At 31.3% G+C, this 22,251-nt stretch overlaps 1 protein-coding gene across 1 annotated transcript; it reads left to right on the top strand.

Moving 5' to 3' along the window:
• Positions 1-13,097: 13,097 nt before the first annotated feature.
• LOC132752214 (histamine H2 receptor-like) lies at positions 13,098-21,790 on the top strand. The gene has a single exon (XM_060742521.1). The coding sequence runs from the start codon at positions 15,108-15,110 to the stop codon at positions 16,557-16,559; it is 1,452 nt and encodes a 483-aa protein (XP_060598504.1). The 5' UTR covers positions 13,098-15,107; the 3' UTR covers positions 16,560-21,790.
• Positions 21,791-22,251: the final 461 nt, after the last annotated feature.

Here is a 22,251-nt window from a genome sequence, read left to right as displayed (position 1 = left end):
GGCGCACCTATGCCGTAAACATGGTGTTGTTCTCCAAAGAAAATAGACCCACATTTTAACGACAACTTGATTAGAGCCATTAAATCATGATGAATTAGTGTTGTGTAACCTTTGGTTCAGACAAATAGTTCCAAATTGTAACTTTCATGTTGTAGCCATTCTCGCGAGACGCGCATGAAAAAAGTTTGTCTGGCTCGAACATTTACAGAGTTATTATAATTTGGTCTGCAAATACATGCAAGATGTTATCTGGATATATTTCATCGTTTTGCTACATGTAGATATTATTTCCTCTATAACTGACCCGGGTGATTTGGTTGTCACCGATTATTTTCGTATTAAAGTTGAATTGTTTTGGGTTATCACGACTTCCGGGTTTGAGCCAAAGAAAACTCAATAGGGTCATCATAGAAAGTGGTTAACGGTTATCTGGAGTGTGCTGTACTAGATAGGTTAGCGTTATTGCCCTATCTACATCTATATGACCTCCTATTACACTATAAACAATACCTAAATTAATTTGCATTCATATACTACATTTTAAGTGTTTAACATACATTTTACTATGACATAGCTTCCTTTTGATGACCTTTTAATCATAAAAAGCGTCATCGCCAAAGTTGTGACAAATGAAAGTTTGTCTGTTTTCTGCTGAAACATTCACAATTCTAGTTGTTGCTGATTTAAGATATAAAATCAAATATGCTTGTCCATAATAAGACTAATTTTCATCGGCTATTTCATCAGGCATCGTAAAACAAAACTTTCAAATTTGTAATTTATGGCAAAATTTATCGTGGTTGATTTTGAAGACAAAATTTACTATTTATTTGACATGTTCATTTTAATCTTGGTGAATATATAACAAATTTCATTTAAAAATAACTAAAGGCGCTTTAACTATACGGTCTTAAGCATCTACTTGACGTACTGATAAGGGGAGATCACTGCGTAGAAGATTGCTACTTGACTGGAAGTTAACGATATAAGCCCTCATACGGTATTTCTGTACGGCGAATTCACGGTCTCCGTTAGAATTTCGGCTAAATTCTTTAAAGTTTAGGCCGACTTTAAAGAGTTTTTACATCGATTTTATGAATAATCAATTTGAAATCAAATTGTTGATGGGAATTGTGAATTTTTCTTCAATTTTTGTGTGACATTTTGTCATTTTTGACAGACCTAAAAATGGTAAGGTCGGGTATATTTTTAGGTAGGTTGGGTGACCCGAACAAAACAATTTCTTTTAGACCTAACGTGTTCGTGGTCTTGTCTGGTATTGTATATTTGACAACAATAATACTACATAATTATTTGTTTATTGCTTAGTCTATTATGAAATGTAAATAGATTGTCCTAAGGTCGACATAATAACCTTTTATTGATATTTATTACCGCTGTCATTTAAACTTAATTAGTACAATATTAACATACTGTATTGCGCTCTTTTTTTCTTCAGTGACCGGAGATATTATTTTTCTTATATAGATGCGGGCTGTCTGTAAAATGTGCCCGTATTAACATTTAAAAGAAACTTACTACCATGTGTTTGTTATCTTTTGATTAAAGAGATGTTAACATTGATGAAGAGTAATTAGGGGAAAAGCCAGATTAGGTTTTTATTACCATATAGTACTCTTTGTGCATACGTCAAAGAGAAAACCTTTACGTAAAAGAGATAAAAATTCCATTATGGAATAGACAGAGGCTTATCCTGTAAAGCCATTATGTGTATTACAACCTTCCATTTGTCTACTTACTAATTACTGGATATAGACTGAAGTCATTAGCTGTAAATTGACCGCGTACTTGAGGTTCAGATTCGGACATTGTATTTGTGACATTGGTAGATATAAAATATACAGTATACGGATTTCTTTTTTCATAAATGGAAAAGAAAAAAAAACAAGATAAATCAAAATATGGCATAATAATAGTATAAAAATGTAAACACAAGCTAAATAGGCCTTTGACATTTCAAACAATTTCAACAGAGGCGACATATTTTTGGAATTATAGCATCAAATAAACACAGAGTTGAGTAGGCCTTTCATGCTTTGACATTATAGTATTAAACAATTTAAACACAGAGCCAGCAGACTTTAACATTACAGTATCAAACAAGCTGTTTAACTGAGCCTGCAATTTCGTGAAAATAATATCACAATGCACATGCTTTTTACATAAAATTATTAAATACAAATATAACAACATATTTGTTTACTTGATTTTTACGAATCAAAATAAATCTAATTAACACAACATGACATTAACTGCTAATAGTAACAGCTTCTTCCATAGGCCAAAATTAAAAGCATTCCATAAGAGACGACGCCGCTCACCGACGTCGCCAACAATTTATATCTTTATGTATATATAGCATGCTTTTAATTATGTCGCGAAAGTTTTCAAATAGTTTACTGGATGACAACCTGTTTATCTCTCTGTTTATCAGATTATTTATCTCTGTTTATCAGATTATTTATCTCTATTTATCAGATGAAGACTACTAGAAGTAAACCCTGAAATATGGTACATCTTTTCAAGTAGTGAGTTATTGATATACTAGGTAATGCATCAATCTTAAAAAGCAATCAAAGAAACTATTTCTGTGTGTGCGTTGCTTATTTGAAGTACAGTTTCAGTTACCAGTTAAAACTTAAGGAATTTTAATTAAGTTACACATGAATAATTGAAACATCATTTATTTTTTGCACATGCAATTTAACGTCTTTTCTGACTTAAAATCTTGGGTGAGCTTATTTTGTTCACAATCAGAAGGACCTTGTAACATCTTTTTCAGTGTAAGCCTGAATTCACATTAGTTTGTTGAATTCGGTTTAGATCTATTGCACGTAAAACTGTTTTAATATTGAAACAGAAAAAATATAGAGCTAATTCAATAAAAAAATCAATAAACTAGCTTCTATTTACTGGAACATAGAGAGGGAATGGTGGTCTTTTTTCTACTAAAATAACGACGACGACGTCGTCGACTACAACAACAACAACAATGTAACCACAAACAAATCTCACTATCTATTGACTAAGGAAACTCGTGACGAGACAATTTGGTAGCCTGGTCTACATGTATTTATATCCTATATGCAACCAGTAGACAAATAAATAAATACATAAATCTCACTGTGTCGCATTAAAAATGAAATTTATGATCATTATGATGTACCAGAGTAAAAATAAAATGAACCTTCAAAAAGGTAACACCGGCATTGCTATTTTCAGTTCAAAGATTTAGTGATGCTGATAACAAAGTTCGTACATATAAATGAGACATCTGATTTTGACGAGTATTCTACATAATCTCGTAACATAATCTAGACTTTTATACTTCAGATAAAGTGAAATAACAGGATCCGTTCAAGCATTCATATAACGGGATTTAAACCGCTCTTTTCATTGCGGAAATAAACGACATATTTGGGTGACACTTAATAATATAATAATGTGATAACATCCTTTCACATAAATCAGATTATTACAAGCGTTTCTTGGTATTTCATGTTTCCCCGGATATAACACCCTTTTAAGAGTCATGACGTAGTATAACATATAGCTTTTGTATATTTCATATTAATTTGATCGAGTCAAGGACGAATGTTCGACACCGGTATGTCCATTTAAAACCTTTTTCAATGCAATTGTGACAAATTTGATAATTGGAGATCTTCTGCAATTACATGTTACTCAGCAGGTAAGCAGGTATAAAACTTAAGTGATATACCGCTGAGTTTTAAACATTATGTTTCTAGGGAAGTCCTGTATCAACACTAAAGTGATACATTGTATACTGCTAGGTTACAAAGAACGTATTCCTGGGCAAGTACTGTGTCAATACTAATGTGATATACCGCCAGGTTACATATAACGTGTTCCTGGGAGAGTTTTGAATCAGTACAAATGTGATATACCTTTGGGTTACATAGAACGTGTACCTGGGCAAGTTTTGTATCAGTACTACTAATATGATTTAACGCTGGGATAACATAGAACTTGTTCCTAGCAAATATTGTATTTATACCAATGTAATATACAACCGGGTTACCTGGACAAGTTTTATATCACTATTACATGTACATGTAATAAGATACACATTCGGGTTACATAGAATGTGTTCCTCGTCTAATTCTGTATCAGTACTAATATGGAGGAACCTGTTCCTATATCAATTCTAATATGATATACCGATGGGTTACATAGAACGTGTTCCGTGGCAAGTATTATATCAGTACTAATGTGATATACCGCCATATTAAATAGAACGAATTGATGGACAAGTACTGTATCAGTACTTATAATTATGATATATCATCGTGTGACATAGAATGTGTTCTTTTCAATACTAATATGATATACCACCGGGTCACAAAGACAGGTTTCTGGGCAAATTCTGTATCAATAAATGTCTTTCTGTACTAATACGAAAGAACGTGTTCCGGTGTAAGTATTGTACCAGTAAATATATGACATACCGCCGGGTTTCATAGAACGTATTTCTGGACAAGTAGCGTATCATAACTAGTATGATATACCTTCGGGTTACGTAGAACGTGTTCCTGAGCAGATATTGTATTAGTGAATGTGTATCAGTTCTAATATAAAAAGAACGTTTTCCTTGACAAGTACTGTATCAGTACTTATATGATAAACCGCCATGTTATATAGTACGTGTTCCTGGGCTATTCTCTATCAGTGAATGTGTATCAGTTATTATATAAAGGAACGTTTTCTTGGGCAAGTACTGTGTCAGCACTAATATGAAATACCGCCATATTATACAGAACGTGTTCCTGAACAAGTACTGTATCAGTACTAATGTGATATTACCCTGGATTAACATAGAACTTATTCCTTGGCAAGAACTGTATCAGCACTAATATGTTTTACCTTCAGGTTACATAGAAGGTCTTTTTGGGCAAGTATTGAATCAGTACTTGTGTGACATACCGCCGGGATAAGATATAGTTCGTGACTTTGTTGTCTTTGAGGTATTCAATATCTTTATGTTTAAATTCTTGTACAAAAAAACACTAAAACGTTTGTATGTAATCTAAGGGAGATAAGTATAACCATTCAATAAATTTTGTTGTAACATTTAACAACAACGATAACGATGACGATGATAATACTAATAATAATAATAATAATTATAATAATAATAATAATAATAATAATAATAATAATAATAATAATAATAATGATAATTATAATAATAATGAAATAATGATAATGACAACAACAACAAAAATGAAAAAAAAAATATAATGTTCCTTAGACTATGAATTGTCAAAAGTTACTTTTCGATTGTCAAAATTTACGGTGCCTTCACTTTTCGACTGTCGTAATTTACGTTACCGTCACTTTTCGACTGTCAATATTTACGTTTCCTTCATTTTTATACTGTCGAAATTTACGTTGCCTTCAATTTCTGGCCGTAAACATTTGTGTTACGTGATTTCTAAAGATAACGTGAAAATTTACGTATCCGTTAGTTCAATGACTTATACTGTAGTTGACATATTTTTACAACAAAACATTATAATTATATACATGTATATGGTTTGACGCTGTCAAAGATCGAGTTGGTGTGATGTTCACATTAGGTGTAATCTCTACAACTACTAAGGCAGGAGAATGTTATAGAAATTGGCCATCCTCTTTAAATCAGTCAAAAACCCAAGAAACAAAATACCAACATATATAATTTAGTATTACAAAGTGTTTTTTTAGGTTCTAAATGATGTACTAGTGCAAATTGGCAATATCTCAACTCAAAGTCGCTTCTCTTAAACATTATTTAAACATTAGATTGAGCAGGGAAATAATGGTGAAGCCAGGACATTGATGAATTGTTTTCTTCTTGATAATTTGATTGAGCTGTTTCTATGTTGTTATGCCTTTTTTCCCCAATAGCATGTCGTTACAAGCAGACGATATGTTGTTGTGATTTGATGATGTTCCTAGAGGTTGTTACATTTTGGTTAAACAATTTTTATAAAACGTTAACGGTCATAGGATAATGAACAAAGGAAAAGTACCAAAATTGTAATCTGTTCGGCATTACTAAACATCCAACAGTATAGCATGGTCGGCAAAAGTAAACAAGCAACAGTGTAGTCCGGTCGGCAAAAGAAAAAACGGGCGAGTTTATAAACAACAAAAACGTATGTAGGTAAAAATATCCCGGGGAAAATACAGTCACCCGAGGCATTAGCAAAAAGTGTAGGGGATATAATGTAGTACGGTCGGGAAAAGTAAACAACAAACTGTAATGTCCGGTCGACAAAAGTAAATAACCAACTGTATGGTCCGGTCGGCAATAGAGAACAACCAACGTAATACTCCGATTGGCAACAGTAAGCAGTCAGTAATATTTAGTAATATAGTCCAGTAGGTTAACGTAAAAAAAAATTAAGTCCGGTGGGAAAAATTAAATAACGAACAGTTCATCCCGTTTGGTAAACGTAAATACTATTGTTGTCCGGTTGCTTGATTTAAAAGCAAACAGCCTGTTTGGGAAACAGACACAACAGATTAAAGACACATGCATGAATATAGAAAAATGAATTTCTTCATGTTAATTACTCTATTTATAGTGCAATTTGGTCGTACTGAATCATCACATTTTGTATTGTAACTGCGTGTTGCTAAAAAGCTTTCTCGATGCACATACCGCATTAATAACTTTTCTATCTTGAGAAAATATTAGAAATGATAGTTTAACATCTCAATTCCGACTAAAAGGACGTAAAGAATAGAGGAATTGATAAAAGATTGACATTGATCGACGGCAGCAATTAAATAAGTATCTGCCTACAACGGCAGCATTTTTTCTTCGACCGGACCAGATTGAACGTCTGTAAAACTTTTAAGAAAAGGCTCACGGGGTAAATATTTGGCTTGACCCCAGTGGATGAACGTCTATATCAATAACACTAAATCCTGCCATTTAGCTAAAACTTGAGAGATATTTTGAACAAAAAAACAAACATTTTCTTGGATTTTTCCGAAGCTGTCACTGCTCAAAATAGTCTCAAACAGGAAAAAACGAGTCCAAAATTACCTAATAGTATCTCCAGTCAATGGACAATAGTTTCATAGCAATGAAATGGACCGTATTTGTGTAATATAATAATATCAACCAAATTTATAACCTACCTATACCGAGGGGTAAATTTCAGCTATCTGCCATCAATGCAGTGATCTGCCATCACTGGCGCCGGTAATACGGTGTGTTCCATCGTCTTCTAGTCTGAATTGCAGATCTATATATTTGTGTAAGTTAATTATTTTACTAAGTAAATGTCTAAAGAATTTTGAATGGAATTTTTATGATGTTACTTTTTGAGTGTCCAAAAGAGAAAGGCTTCTGGGTCTCCGTCGCATGTACCGGCTCCTATGCCGTAAGCATGGTGTTGTTCTCCAAAGAAAATAGACCCACATTTTAACGACAACTTGATTAGAGCCCCTAAGTCATGATGAATTCGCGCGTGTTGTGTAACCTTGGTTTTAGACAAATAGTTCCAAATTGTAACTTTCATGTTGTAGCCATTCTCGCGAGACGCGCATGAAAAAAAGTTGGTCTGGCTCGAACATTTACATAGTAATTATAATTTGGCCTGCAAATACATGCAAGATGTTATCTGGATATATTTCATCGTTTTGCTACATGTAAATATTATTTCCTCTATAACTGACTCGGGTGATTTGGTTGTCACCGATTATTTTCGTATTAAAGTTGAATTGTTTTGGGTTATCACGTCTTCCAGGTTTGAGCCAAAGAAAACTCAATAGGGTCATCATAGAAAGTGGTTAAAGGTTATCTGGAGTGTGCTGTACTAGATAGGTTAGCGTTATTGCCCTATGTACATCTATATGACCTCCTATTACACTATAAACAATACCTAAAGTAATTTGCATTCATATACTACATTTTAAGTGTTTAACATACATTTTACTAAGACATAACTTCCTTTTGATGACTTTTTAATCATAAAAAGCGTCATCGCAAAAGTTGTGACAAATTAAAGTTTGTCTGTTTCCTGCTGAAACATTTACAATTCTAGTTGTTGCTGATTTAAATGATATAAAATCAAATATGCTTGTTCATAATAAGACTAATTTGCATAGGCTATTTCATCAGGCATTGTAAAACAAAACTTTCAAATTTGTAATTTATGGCAAAATTTATCGTGGTTGATGTAACATTTTGAAGACAAAATTTACTATTTATTTGACATGTCCATTTTAATCTTGGTGAATATATAACAAATTTCATTTAAAATTAACTAAAGGCGCTTTAACTATACGTAAACCCCTAACAGTGATTACCTATATGTACTGAAAAGGGGAGATCGCTACTTGACTGGAGGTTAACGATAAAAGCCCTCATACGGTATTGATGTAGGGCGAATTCACGGTCTCCGATGGAATTTCGGCTAAATTCTTTAAAGTTTATGCCGACTTTAAAGAGTTTTTACATCGATTTTATGAATAATCGATTTGAAATCAAATTGTTGATGGGAATTGTGAATTTTTCTTCAATTTTTGTGTGACCTTTTGTCATTTTTGACAGACCTAAAAATGGTAAGGTCGGGTATATCTTTAGGTAGGTTCGGGTGAGCCGAACAAAACAATTTGTTTTAGGCCTAACGTGTTCGTGGTCTTGTCTGGTATTGTATATTTGACAACAAGAATACTACATAATTATTGGTTTATTGCTTAGTCTATTATGAAATGTAAATATATTGTCCTAAGGTCGACATAATAACCTTCTATTGATATTTATTACCGCTGTCATTTAAACTTAATTAGTACAATATTAACATACTGTATTGCACTTTGTTTTTCTTCAGTGACCGGAGATATTATTTTTCTTATATATATGCGGGCTGTCTGTAAAATGTGCCCGTTTTAACATTTAAAAGAAACTTACTACCATGTGTTTGTTATCTTTTGGTTAAAGAGATGTTAACATTGATGAAGAGTAATTAGGGGAAAAGCCAGATTAGGTTTTTATTACCATGTAGTACTCTTTGTGCATACGTCAAAGAGAAAACCTTTACGTAAAAGAGATAAAAATTCCATTATGGAATAGACAGAGGCTTATCCTGTAAAGCCATTATGGGTATTACAATCTTCCATTTGTCTGCTTACTAATTACTGGATATAGACTGAAGTCATTAGCTGTAAATTGACCGCCTACTGGAGGTTCAGATTCGGACATTGTATTTGTGACATTTGTATATATAAAGTATACAGTATACGGATTTCTTTTTTCATAAATGGAAAAGAAAAAATAACAAGATAAATCTAAATATGGCATAATAATAGTATAAAAATGTAAACACAAGCTAAATAGGCGTTTGCCATTTCAAACAATTTCAACAGAGTCGACATATATTTGGAATTATAGCATCAAATAAACACAGAGTTGAGTAGGAGGGCCTTTCATGCTTTGACATTATAGTATTAAACAATTTAAACACAGAGCCAGCAGACTTTAACATTACAGTATCAAACAATTTATATCTTTATGTATAGCATGCTTTTAATTATGTCGCGAAAGTTTTCAAATAGTTTACTGGATGACTACCTGTTTATCTCTCTGTTTATCAGATTATTTATCTCTGTTTATCAGATTATTTATCTCTGTTTAACAGATTTTTATCTCTGTTTATCATATTATTTATCTCTGTTTATCAGATTATTTATCTCTGTTTATCAGATGAAGACTATTAGAAGTATACCCTGAAATATGGTACATCTTTTCAAGTAGTGAGTTATTGATATACTAGGTAATGCATCAATCTTAAAAAGCAATCAAAGAAACTATTTCTGTGTGTGCGTTGCTTATTTGAAGTACAGTTTCAGTTACCAGTTAAAACTTCAGGAATTTTAATTAAGTTACACATGAATAATTGAAACATCATTTATTATATGCACATGCAATTTCACGTCTGTTCTGACTTAAAATCTTGGTTCGTTTTTTAAGGGTGAGCTTTTTTTGTTCACAATCAGAAGGACCTTGTAACATCTTTTTCAGTGTAAGCCTGAATTCACATTAGTTTTAGATCTATTGCACGTAAAACTGTTAATATTGAAACAGGAAAAGTATAGAGCTAATTTAATAAAAAAAATCAATAAACTAGCTTCTATTTACGGAAACAAAGAGGGGGAATGGTGGTCTTTTTTTCTACTAAAACAACGACGACGACGACGACGACGACGACGACGACGACGACAACAACAACAACAACAACAACAAAGCACCAACAAATAAAATTCACTATCCATTGGCCACGAGATAATAACTATAAGAAACTCGTGACAAGACGATTTCGTAGGACGAAAACACGTGTTGGGTCTACGTGTCCGATACAACCAGTAGACAAATAAATAAATAAATAAATCTCACTGAGTCGCATTTAAAATGAAATTTAAGATCATTAGGATGCAACAGAGTAAAATAAAAAGAACCTTCAATAAGGTAACACCGGCACTGCTATTTTCAGTCAATGATTGAGTTATTTCCCCTGCATTCTATACAACTAATACAGAGTTGCTTTGAAATAGTTAAAATTAATTTCCAAACAATAATTTTTAGTCTTATTTTAATGTCATCAGCGGTCTTTCGAAGTCCTTAGTAGTGTTAAATAGGACCCCAAAAACAACTAACCGATTTACTTCAAAACGCTTTGCTAGAGAAAAGACATGAATCACACAAGAACAGAGTAACATAAAACATAGTATTTATTTACCTCTCTATTATCAACTTATGAAAACATGTTTTATTACAGAATTAAAGTAAATGCTACTATTAAAAAATCCCCCCCCCCCCCCCCCCCAACAAAAAACAAAACAAAACAAAAAACAAAAACAACAACAACAACAACAAAACAAAACAAAAAAACAACAACAACAAAAAGCAACAACAACATTATAACATAATTATATAGAGGGTAAGCGGCAGGTAGAGAGCCTTCGGTGTAAGAAAAAAAAAGGACAGGTTTCATTAAGTGCAGCAAATACAGAAAAAGAAACTGCGTCAGTTTAATTTTAGGAAGAGAAGAGTAAGCGTATTGGCATGCTGCAAACTTGGTAAAATGTAAGTCAGACATACCAGGTGTCGTAACAAATAAAATGTTATGCTAGTTTTACTCTATTTTATGTTTTACTGCATGTAAAGAACATACAATGCGCAATTTACTTTTGTAGAACGTCAGAAACAATTTGGAAGTAAAAATGTTACTGCAGGAAGTCTAGCCCTATTCAAACTTACCTGTCTTTTACAATAATGTTTATGATGATAATGATGATGATGATGGTGATAATAATAAAAAAGATAATTATAATCATGAAAGTTTATATTTTTAATGATGAGTGTGTTTATGCTGCTGCTGATAATGATAATGACAGCTATGATGATGATAATAATGATGATGATGTCGATGATGACGATAAAGATAATAATAGATATAATAATATATATAATAATAATACTACTACTACTACTACTAATAATAATAATAATAATAATTATGAAATGATGATGTTGATGATGAGATTGATGATGATAACGATGATAACGATGATGATGATTATGATGTTGATGATGATGATGATGATGATGATGATGATGATGATGATGATGATGATGAAAGTAATGACAATGTTGATGTTGATAAGCATGTAAATAAAAAAAAATCCACTCAATAAATAAAGAAAAAAAAAGTAAAAAGAAAAAAAAAAACAACAAAGTTCCCGAGAAAACCGCTTACATCGTACAGTATGTATTGATAATGAATATCAAATGTATATCACACACTGCTATAATACACCCTATTATTTGTATTTTAGATCAAAGTCAAGAATCAGGTCGTTACAAATACTTTTATAGTACGTATGGAATGTAAAGATGGGTGTTGCCTATATATGACCCTCGTCTAGCAGTTCGGGTTATATGAACGTCAACTTACACCAAAACATATAACATGTCAACATTCTATATAACTGATATTATAGCGTTTAAAATAAAGTTATGTAAATCATCTAGACTATAAAGAAATAACCGCGGTTCGGACGTTTGAAATATCAAATTATCTTTTACTAGGTAAATAATCCCTTGATGTTACTACAAATAAATCAGACAGTTGGTAAAACACGACTTTCGATGATGATTAATATTTAATGGTTTCTCAATGAACAGTAAAATAATTTAAAATTGATAGTTTTCTAGGGTTTTATATTTTTTTCCTATTCCTTTGTACATATACATTTTTGTATGGAAATATTAATTCATAATGATCCAAATAACGTCAAAAACGTAATTTAGAAAATCGTTTTTTTCCGTAACACGCTCGGTAATTTCCGACAGTCTTTCAGAAGATGGCTTAAGAATATCCCTCACATAACTTTCTTGCATATCAGACTGGCGTTTCCGTTAGTTTTACCCATGCCGGAAATTTCATCTGGCATGGGGGGTTCTAGATGAGTCGCGTGCTGTACAATGGCACGATAAAGATGACGTCATTTTACCGTTATGAATGATTTTGTAATTCATACGCTGTTGGATATAAATTTTCATTGGAAATAAAAAGATAGAGAATTTAAAATATAATGGAATATGATAGAATATGCAAGAAAAAATATCTGACATATGTTTGCGGTTCGGATCGGAATATCCGTCCCTCGGTCACCCGCCCATGTGCGGTAACTCGGCAAGCCTCGTTACCGCCCAATGGGCGGGTCACCTCGGGACGGATATTCCGATCCGAACCGCAAAATATGACAGATATTATTAGTGTGGTTCCACCCCCCTCCCCTGATGAATAATGATATGTAATTTTACAATTTAGTAACAAATGTAATCGATTCAGTGTAAACAGCCATATTACTATATTATTCACTCTAATTTTTCCTAATTAGAGATATTATGTTACTAGGTCTGGGAATTAATTGACCAGTACGTCGCTGTCTGAAGGGAATTACGGCAATATGTATCGACTTGCACCTCGCCACACAGCCACCTTCATAGCGAAATAGCTCAATTTCACTTCAGTTCGCCAATGTTTTCACAATACCTGTTTAAGAGTTTGAAGAAAACAGGCCTGGTTTATAGTTTTCACTTGGAAACGTTTCAAAATTTGCTGCAAGTATACCTTTTGTTTATAGGTACTATGGATTTTATAACGCACTCGGTTTCAGATCTTTACAAGTGTGGCTTTAGTATGAAAATCGTAGTAGGTAAACAAAGACAGGGTGAATAAACAATCGAGAATTGTTGGATTAAACGTTTTATACGCTATAAAAATAAGATTATAAACCTCGAAGAGGCTTCTGTAAATATTTTTATGTGAGTAAAAAGCCGAGGTGTGGGAGGTTTGATAAATAGAACAAAACGCAGTGACATGAATTCATTAAAAAAAAGGACGAATTTGTGAAACTATTCTGTAACTTGGATATTTTTTTTCGACTGAATTGTAAAAATTAGATTATCATTAAGCGGTCAAAAGAACAATAACGGGACAACAACAAATAATGTAACAACGATTTCAACTTGAAAAACAACAACAACAACAGAAAATGTAACAAAAATCATGTTGACATGAATTCATACAAAAAGGTTATTTTTGTAAGGAAATAATTAAACACTTTGTTTAACAGGTGTAAGTAACGGACACAAGTTCAAATTGTAATATAACAACAGAAGTAAATTGAAAAAGATGTTAAATTTTGAGTCAAGTAAAGTAGCGAGATTATCGGTCTAGACTAAATGTTGACTGCTTCATAAAAAAAAACAAAAACAAAAAACGGAAGGAAATTGCCGGCTTTGTATTGGATAAAGTTTTCACTTTTTGATTTTCAAATATTTCTCTACTATATTTGGATGTTTCAGGATGACATATAAGTGATGAGTTAGAAAAACGGATTTATGTAATTATGTTATAATTAAAACTACAGACATGCGCCGGTTATATAGTTATAATTATGTTTGGGATATTTGAAAAAAAGACACCAAAAATCACAACAAATTTACGAGGGCTCATACCACTAAATTGCAAATCATTGATTTTCAGTGACTAAAAACTTGAAAGGTAATTAACGTTTCGGCAGCTGAAATTAACTGAAAAAATATACATGTACTTTCTTGAACATCATCAATATCTTCAAATTTTGACATAAAAGATATTATTAATACTATTTCACATGATTTTTTCTTCTTTTTGGATAAAAGAAACATTTTTTGAAAATTTTGAATAAAAATACAAGGGAGAAGAATGACTGAGAATAAAACTACTAAGTATACAACTTAAGTAGGCGTTTTTTTTCTTGTTGTGTATTATTACGGATTTACCATTTTCACGTGCAGATACTATCATCACAGGGCACGACAACACAACTGACTTATTCCCAAGCTACAAATCAATCTTTTCTCCGTCAGCAGACGTTATTCCCAGATATACGCTGTGATGAATTAACTATTTCTATTTATAGTAACACAATTGGAAAGTTAATCCGTGAGGGTATTCTATGAGAAAGAGCAGAGGAAAACGTAATATTCCATTCCGCGCACGGATTTTAGACGCTTGAATTTCTTTACAACGCTATATACTTTGTTGTAGTTAACGAATTTTATATTTGAATTGTGTTTGCATCGTCGGATATTTGAGCTCGATTTATTATTCAAAACAGATCTCTGCAAATATTTCAAGCTTTATTGTTCCCATGAGGAAAATAACTTGGATCAAAAATTGAAAAATCAAACTTCTCTCGCGTTTTGATTCATTAAATTTCTACAGAAGACGTAAAGCTGTGTTAAGATTTTGGATGTTATAGAAATTTGCCAGCAGAATTGGAATATTTTAGTAGAAAGTCTGAGAATGTGCTGAATATAGAACAATATTTATAGATTATGGGGGCTGATAAAGGAATATCAGTCAGACCATCTGTCAAAACCAAGTTGGAAACTACCTACAGCTGCGAGGATATAAATGATCAAATGATAAAAAATACTTCGTTGATTTAAGGTAGATAGGAATATATTATTTTTGTTTATATAATGCGATTGGAATTTACGCATTTTGCAAATGCAATTACAAACGGAGTTTCCTGTACCAGCGTTCGAAATGTACATAAAAGAAAACGCGAGTGGAAATATAAGGGTAAATGATACATTTATGATGCAAATAAATGAAACATATAATTTTATAGACACGGATTACCGACGGAATTCAGATATGACCAGATATGATGTTCCACAAACAGCACGTGGTGTTTCTTTAGTGATATTTGTGGCAATAGGATTTGCATTTAATTCATTTATGATAGTTTCAATAGTTCCTAATCGGAGATTAAGAACGGTAAGGAATATACTTTTAGTTCACTTAGGGTGTACCGGTTTACTTCTATCATTTCTGATTAATTTATCAACTGCGGTTGTGAGTTTTACAGGAAAATGGTTCGGAGGAATTGTTGTTTGCCAATTATATGGATTTTTATTAACTGTTTTAACATTTGTGACGTCATGGACAATAACCGCATTAAGTTGGGATAAGTACCAAACTATTGCTTGTCCATTGCATCACTCACTGACGGCCACTGCCGTCAAAATGATAGTTTGTTTCTCCGTATTCTGGACACTGGCTTGTACGTTATCAATTCCTCCACTCTTGGGCGGAAGTCGTTATGTGTTCCACGCCGAAAAGGGAATTTGTTTTGTGTGTACAAAATCAGTTACAGGAAAAATTTACATCGTCTCATTTTTATTAGCTGCCATTTATATTCCGTTGGGAATTATGTTATTTTGTTACACGCACATTTATCGCATTGCTAGAACACAATCAAGTAGGATAGCCGCCACAATGGTTCAAATGACTTGCGTGATTCAGGCCACTATAGCTCCCAACAGTCCACCAAGTAGTCTCTCTATCAAAGGGACAAAAGCCATGTGTACAATTTTCCAACTGATAGGCTCGTTTGTTGTTGTGTATATACCATTGTCTGTGATATTGTTAGCAGAAGTTGTGACATCGGATGATTTTAGAATGAATGGTGTGCTTTCATCTACATTCATTATGTTGTTCTTGTCCGCCCCAGTTGTCCATTCGTCAGTATACGGATTACGTAACAAAATTTTACGGAATTCTTTCCAAAGGTATTTGCGACGAAAAATAAGATATTACTGTTATAAAGATAAACGAAAAAATAGTATAAAGTCTTTCCGTTCATTTCGGTCATCATCATTCAAAGCCGCCATGAATAACAAACGAAATCAAAATGGCGACGCACCAGGACTTCGTAGAACGCAATCATTTCCGGTTCGTGGGTATAGAGGAGGTACTCGTAATTTACGCGTGACGTACACTAAACAAAATGGTTGCTTGGCTGTACCGGAAGAGTCAATCGTTCGCCCTCATTCATATAATGCATTGAACCCAGAAGAGAACCAAGAAGAACAAGTTGTAGACGATAATGAGCCAGGTGAAATACGTTTTGATATCCCGGATGTTGAAGAAAATGACGACGAGAGTGACGTGTAATTAGTTTTGTCAATCAATTAAACTTCCAGCTTATTAAAAACAAAACTTTAATTATATTTATATGTATAATGATTGAGTTGAATATACAGTTAACTGGTATAAAAACCGTTGTTTTGGGCCAAAATATATTCTTTCCTAATTTTTGTTTTAGAAAAACAAAACTATTAAAAACCACTCCGAAATCATTTAAAACATGACTATCTATTGCACAAAGTTTATCAATCTTCAGCGTTTGGAGGGGTTAAACCCCTTTTTCATCAAGGTTTTTGCTGTTTATTTTCTAAATCACAAGTTAACCTTATTATCTGATGCAGAAAAAAAACTATTAAAATCAGAAAATGCCGGTCATTTTGTAATCATTCGATTTAAAAAAATGATTTGCGGCTATTGTAACAATTTGTGTTAAATACATGTATATGTAAGCATACTTTAAGTTTTGATGTCTCAATTTCTAGTAAATGTTATTTTATTATTAAGCTCAAAGCGACTTATATAAATGTATATAATTTATTATCTGAGAACGTGATTGATTTGTGTGAAGTTACCTACTACAGCTGTTCAATAATTTATACGTTGGTTTTCAAATATATGTTATTATTCTAATTTATGTTATCGAATATTCAGTTTATTATAACCATTCTTTAAAATTAAAAACAACTGGTTTTCTATGTTACCTTTGGCGTAATGCAGCAGTCAAAATATCTCTTTCAATTAGAAGAAATTGCATTTGCTATAGTCTAAACGTTTAGAAACGTTGTTTCCATAGTGATATAGGTACTTCGTATACAAATATTAATGGATATTTTGAAAGAGTTACATAGTTTCCTTTAAGAAAATGTACACGTTGTAGTGACCAATTTGTAATGTTAACATCATTTTTATTTAATTTGTTTGTAAATGTAGACCTGGTAATACTGCCCTACACTCATAATTCAATTTAAACATTATATACGAAAAACAAATGAACAATTTTGCAATATGTTTTTGTTTATTCTCAATCTGATTTTATGTAATTATATAATTATCAACATCCGGACGTAAAATATGTTTGTGTATGTATGTTTCTGGCTAGAAAACTTAAAACCCCTCAGAAAGCTTCTCCACTACACCATTATAACAATGAGTTTGCTAGATATCTAAACACAGATCGTAGACAAACGATTGTTTTTTTAGAATGACTCATCCTCTAGAGGTAAAGCTCAACAGGTTTAAGATATTATACGAAAAATGCTCACGTAAAGGTAATGTATGGAATTCTAGTGTTCAAAGAAGCTCGAAATAATTGAAATGCGTATATTTTAGCGGCAAACAAATTGATCTGAACAACTTGTCTAGTGTTGTTTTTTCTTATGACGTAAATTGTGAAAATTAGTTTAACTAACGTGAACAAAATGTGGTAATTAGTCTTCTTACTGTTAATTATAAGATATTTTCTGTTTTCCATTATAAAGGAGAAAGAAATAGTGCAAGCTTTCCTGAAAAACATATTATTAAAGCCAAGGTATTCTAAACGTATGATGCTTTGGACTTTCAACTTTTATGAGGCATTATTTATAAATTTTATTAAGATAATTGCTTATTGCTGGTTTGAAAATACAAGTACTGGGAGTAATATAATCAATGCATCATTGTCAAATGTTACAACACGAAACCTAACAGACAAATGTCTTATATGTAATTGACTGGTAATTGTTATCTCCAGGAAACTACCGCATATTACTGACTAGGGTTCTTATCTAACAAAATATTACATGCATTTTGTTCGCTATTGGGTTTGTAATTTATTAATTATGTTTAATGCGACACAGGCGTAGGCCATGAAAACAGATGATTTATATGAGGTTGTGTTAACTTATCTTATGTAAGTTCTTATCAATAAGTTCTTCATCTGAAACTAACATTACATATTGTAAACTTACGTGTAACGTATGATATGAAACAACAAACACAAAGTTTTATGTGGCATTTTTATACGATTATTTTCGAATATACGAGTATAATTTATAAATAATGAAAAAAAGTATTGCCAAATTGATATAATTATAATTTTATGTCATATATCACTTGTTCATTATTAAAAAAGATATTTATTAATGCACTTTAACCATAATTAAAAAAAACAAATGTCCATTTCGTAGGCGAAAAAACATTTCGCATGAATACAGTATATTACTTAAATGATTGTTTCTTTTGACAACATGTGTTGTATATTTTAGAAAAAATAAAACTTTCATATCAATTATTTATATATATTTATTACATTTATTTCATTAAGATATATTAACATTAATTAATGAATTAATGAATTCCACTGTCATTTCTCAAAGAATGTTTATTTTTACGAAGTTGTGTAATGCTCGTACATGTAATTCTAACACAGTAGTGTTTCTCTGTTTGTATAAATTTTGCGACAGTTTGACAAGTTTAGAAAGTTTTGCACATTGTACAATGTACTTTTATATACGGTCACTATAACAACACGGAAACAAATAAATAGTGTATGAAACAAATATTATATACAAGATAATTTTACTTTAGATCATGTAAAACACAGAAAAGATTGAAGGTAACATAGTCTGTCATAAACCAACAGCATGTTTATCTACAAACTGACATATCAAATGTGTTTTTCTTGAGACTCATACGAGACTCGTACAATGTGAATCTATAATAATAGACTTTTTAAAATATAAAACAGAATGTATTTATTTTTAGAAACATAAATTATTTATTTTTAGATCTCCCTTACACGTTTTCAGCGAGCAGCTTTTATAGTCCAAATATAATTGCGCGGCAAAATAAAATGCCATATTAAAATTCTCTTAGAGCCAAAATTAGTTTCAAAAATAGATCGGCGTATTGGATTTTTCTGGATTTTTTTTTGGTTTCTAGTTTTACATTATTTGTTAGTGCTAGAAATTCAGAAAGATCTTTTATTTTAATTAATTATGTATGGAATCAGGCCTGAAATTTTATATTAATTTGACGGTCTTAGAAAGTAACAATTATAGTAGAATTACGCTATTTGGATCTTACAAATACATGTATTTCCAAACCATTACATTGAGCTAGATATTCCAATATAAAAACTATTTCGCACTGTAGTCCAATCAATGATTAAGTAGCTTTGTTATTTTCTATATAATTCAAGTAGTATAATTATAGAAAATATACGGTATTATAAACCTTATGTTTTTTTCTTATATTAGAACGACACATTTATGGGTATTTTTATTTGAGTTCACCATCGAAGTAGTAGTATTTTCCCCTGTAGATGAAACACTCCTTTAAAAAAAAATTATTATGAATAGAATTAATGGTATTTCCAGGATGGAAAATACTATTTAGATTTTGATTTTTTTTTAAATAAAAAAGCTATGTTTTATCATGTAAATGTATGAAATTGTTTGATATGTTTTGAAATTTATTGGTATGTTTTGTTTAATTTATTATATTATTCCATGCCAAGAAAATGCTTTGGTGTTTCTTAAGAAATAAATTGATATAAAGTTATGCTTATACTTTTTACAAGAAATGAAAATGTTTAGATTTATCACATATACTGAAGTAATAGCGCTAAATTTTTAATGAAAATGTATTTAATTTTTGTTGTTTTGTGTTTTAAAGTCTTGTGACTTAAAATAAAAAAAATGAACAAAAATCATAGTTATTGGATATTAGTTATTGAATATTAGTTATTGGGTATTAGTTATTGGATATTAGTTATTGGATATTAGGTATTGAATATTAGTAATTGGAAATAAGGTATTGGATATTTTATCTTCAAAATCTGCTACTTGTCTCTAAACATATTGATTTTGTGTCTTAAGCATATTTTTCCGGATTTAAAAAAATTGAAGAAAAACACTTTCAATGTTATGTTTTAAAAAACGTAAATTTGACTTAAATAATACAGCGTATTTGATAATAAATCCTAACCGAAATGAAAAATGAAAAAAACATAGAATACGTGCCTAGAATTCCAATTTAAAGTATATGATTTACAATGGTACTAAAGTACGTTGCAAAGACCCTTATAGTAACATTAAATCTAAATCAATGTATCGGAGGTTCAAATAGCTTTATGTTTATGTTTAAAAATCAGTTTAAAGTATTCATTCTCACCTGCCAGCTCTTTCAAAATATCAGTATTATTAAAGGGTATTAAGCTAAAACTGTTGTCAGATATAAGTAAAATATTTGTTTTTATCTCAATACAGAATGTATCAAAGGGTCTAAAGATTGTTAACGTCCGCTAAACCCGATAACGCATGCGCAAAATCATCGCAAACCATACATTTTTAATCAAGCATTTAAAATTTCATGTTCGTTCAATAACAAATGTTTTATTTTTTATGTAGTATATTTCATCCGTTATTGTTTAACACCTTTAAAACTGTCAATTGTGAGTCAATCAAACAAGGAATCAAACAAGGAATCAAACAATCTATGGAGCCTATTTCTTATAAAATTCTTTCGATTTGTAACAATACTCTCTTGTTTTTATCGTTTAATAGGTATTTGGAATGAGCTTTACCTCGTGCTTAGAACTTTAAATTTTCTCTTTTTAATTGCTTTGTTATTTGTAAATAAGTTTTTTATAGCGTTGATTTATACCTCAGTTGTTACCATGCCAACATATGGAACAATGGTCTAATTGTTGAAGGTTGTTAAACAACAGTGGCATACAATTATGTTAAAGATATAATGTGCTCATCAATAGGTTAAATGCTTTGAATGCAGAAATTTATTGAAATGTAGGAAATTCTTACTATATATGTCTAATTTGAATAAGAAAATACGCAAACTATCTATCGGAAGCTTCAACCCTCCTCCACCCCCTGTCACTAGTCAATCAACTTGATGTAGTCCTATCTGAAACATAACTTATAGTTGTATTCATGCTTTTACCTACAGTATGTACAATTTAAAACGGAAAATAAATTGTGTCTAAAATATGTTTATTTTACATTGAATAAGAGATTCTATAGCAATAATCAGTTGTTATTTTTTCCAATTTCGAGCAAAATTTATCTATAGAAATATTAAAACGTTTATTGTCTGGGGACCAAGAGGGCATATAACGCTGTCTAAGACATTTGATTTGGAACCATTTGGAATTAGTTGGAAATAAATGCATCTGGTTGGAGGAATTTATATCGTTGCATTTTATATTGACCAGTAATATGTTATATTTAGCAATTGGTGTGCGATGAATTCTGTGACTTTTTTTTTAAATTGACTGATGTTTAGGTTGTTCAATTTATGCGCTATATTTATTTTATGTAGCTAAAGAGTTGATGAATGGTTAAGAAAGTAGTGTTTTGTGTCTGCAATATTTTTATTTTAATATGGAAGAAAAAAAAATCAGACAATTAGTGTAAACTAAAAACAACACAAGAACAAAAATGAAAGATCAAAACAAATATTATCAGAAATTTTTCTAAGCATATCTTGTACACCGGATTCGCAAGTTTTCGGCTTCACTTTTACTTAACTTTGACCAGGTACAATCGTCTCTAAACTTAGACATTTGAATTTGGTGATTTTTGTAAAGAAAGTACGACTTAAATATATATTAAGAAAACATACATTAATGGAATAATTTAAAATAAGTTGTAAATTTGCTAATTATTATGTTGTGTACATGTACAATTAGTTACAAAAATACATGTATAGACTATAAGTGTTG

Source organism: Ruditapes philippinarum, unplaced genomic scaffold (genome assembly GCF_026571515.1).
Source record: "Ruditapes philippinarum isolate M1 unplaced genomic scaffold, ASM2657151v2 ctg2645_1_1_1_1, whole genome shotgun sequence".
Classification (NCBI taxonomy): Eukaryota; Metazoa; Mollusca; class Bivalvia; order Venerida; family Veneridae; genus Ruditapes; species Ruditapes philippinarum.
Note: the sequence above shows the minus strand (reverse complement) of the source record. Positions and strands in the feature narration are given on the sequence as shown.

What these genes read in the sequence shown, in the direction of transcription:
- LOC132752214 (XM_060742521.1), top strand. Translation starts at nt 15,108, where the DNA reads ATGCAATTACAAACGGAGTTTCCTGTACCAGCGTTCGAAATGTACATA.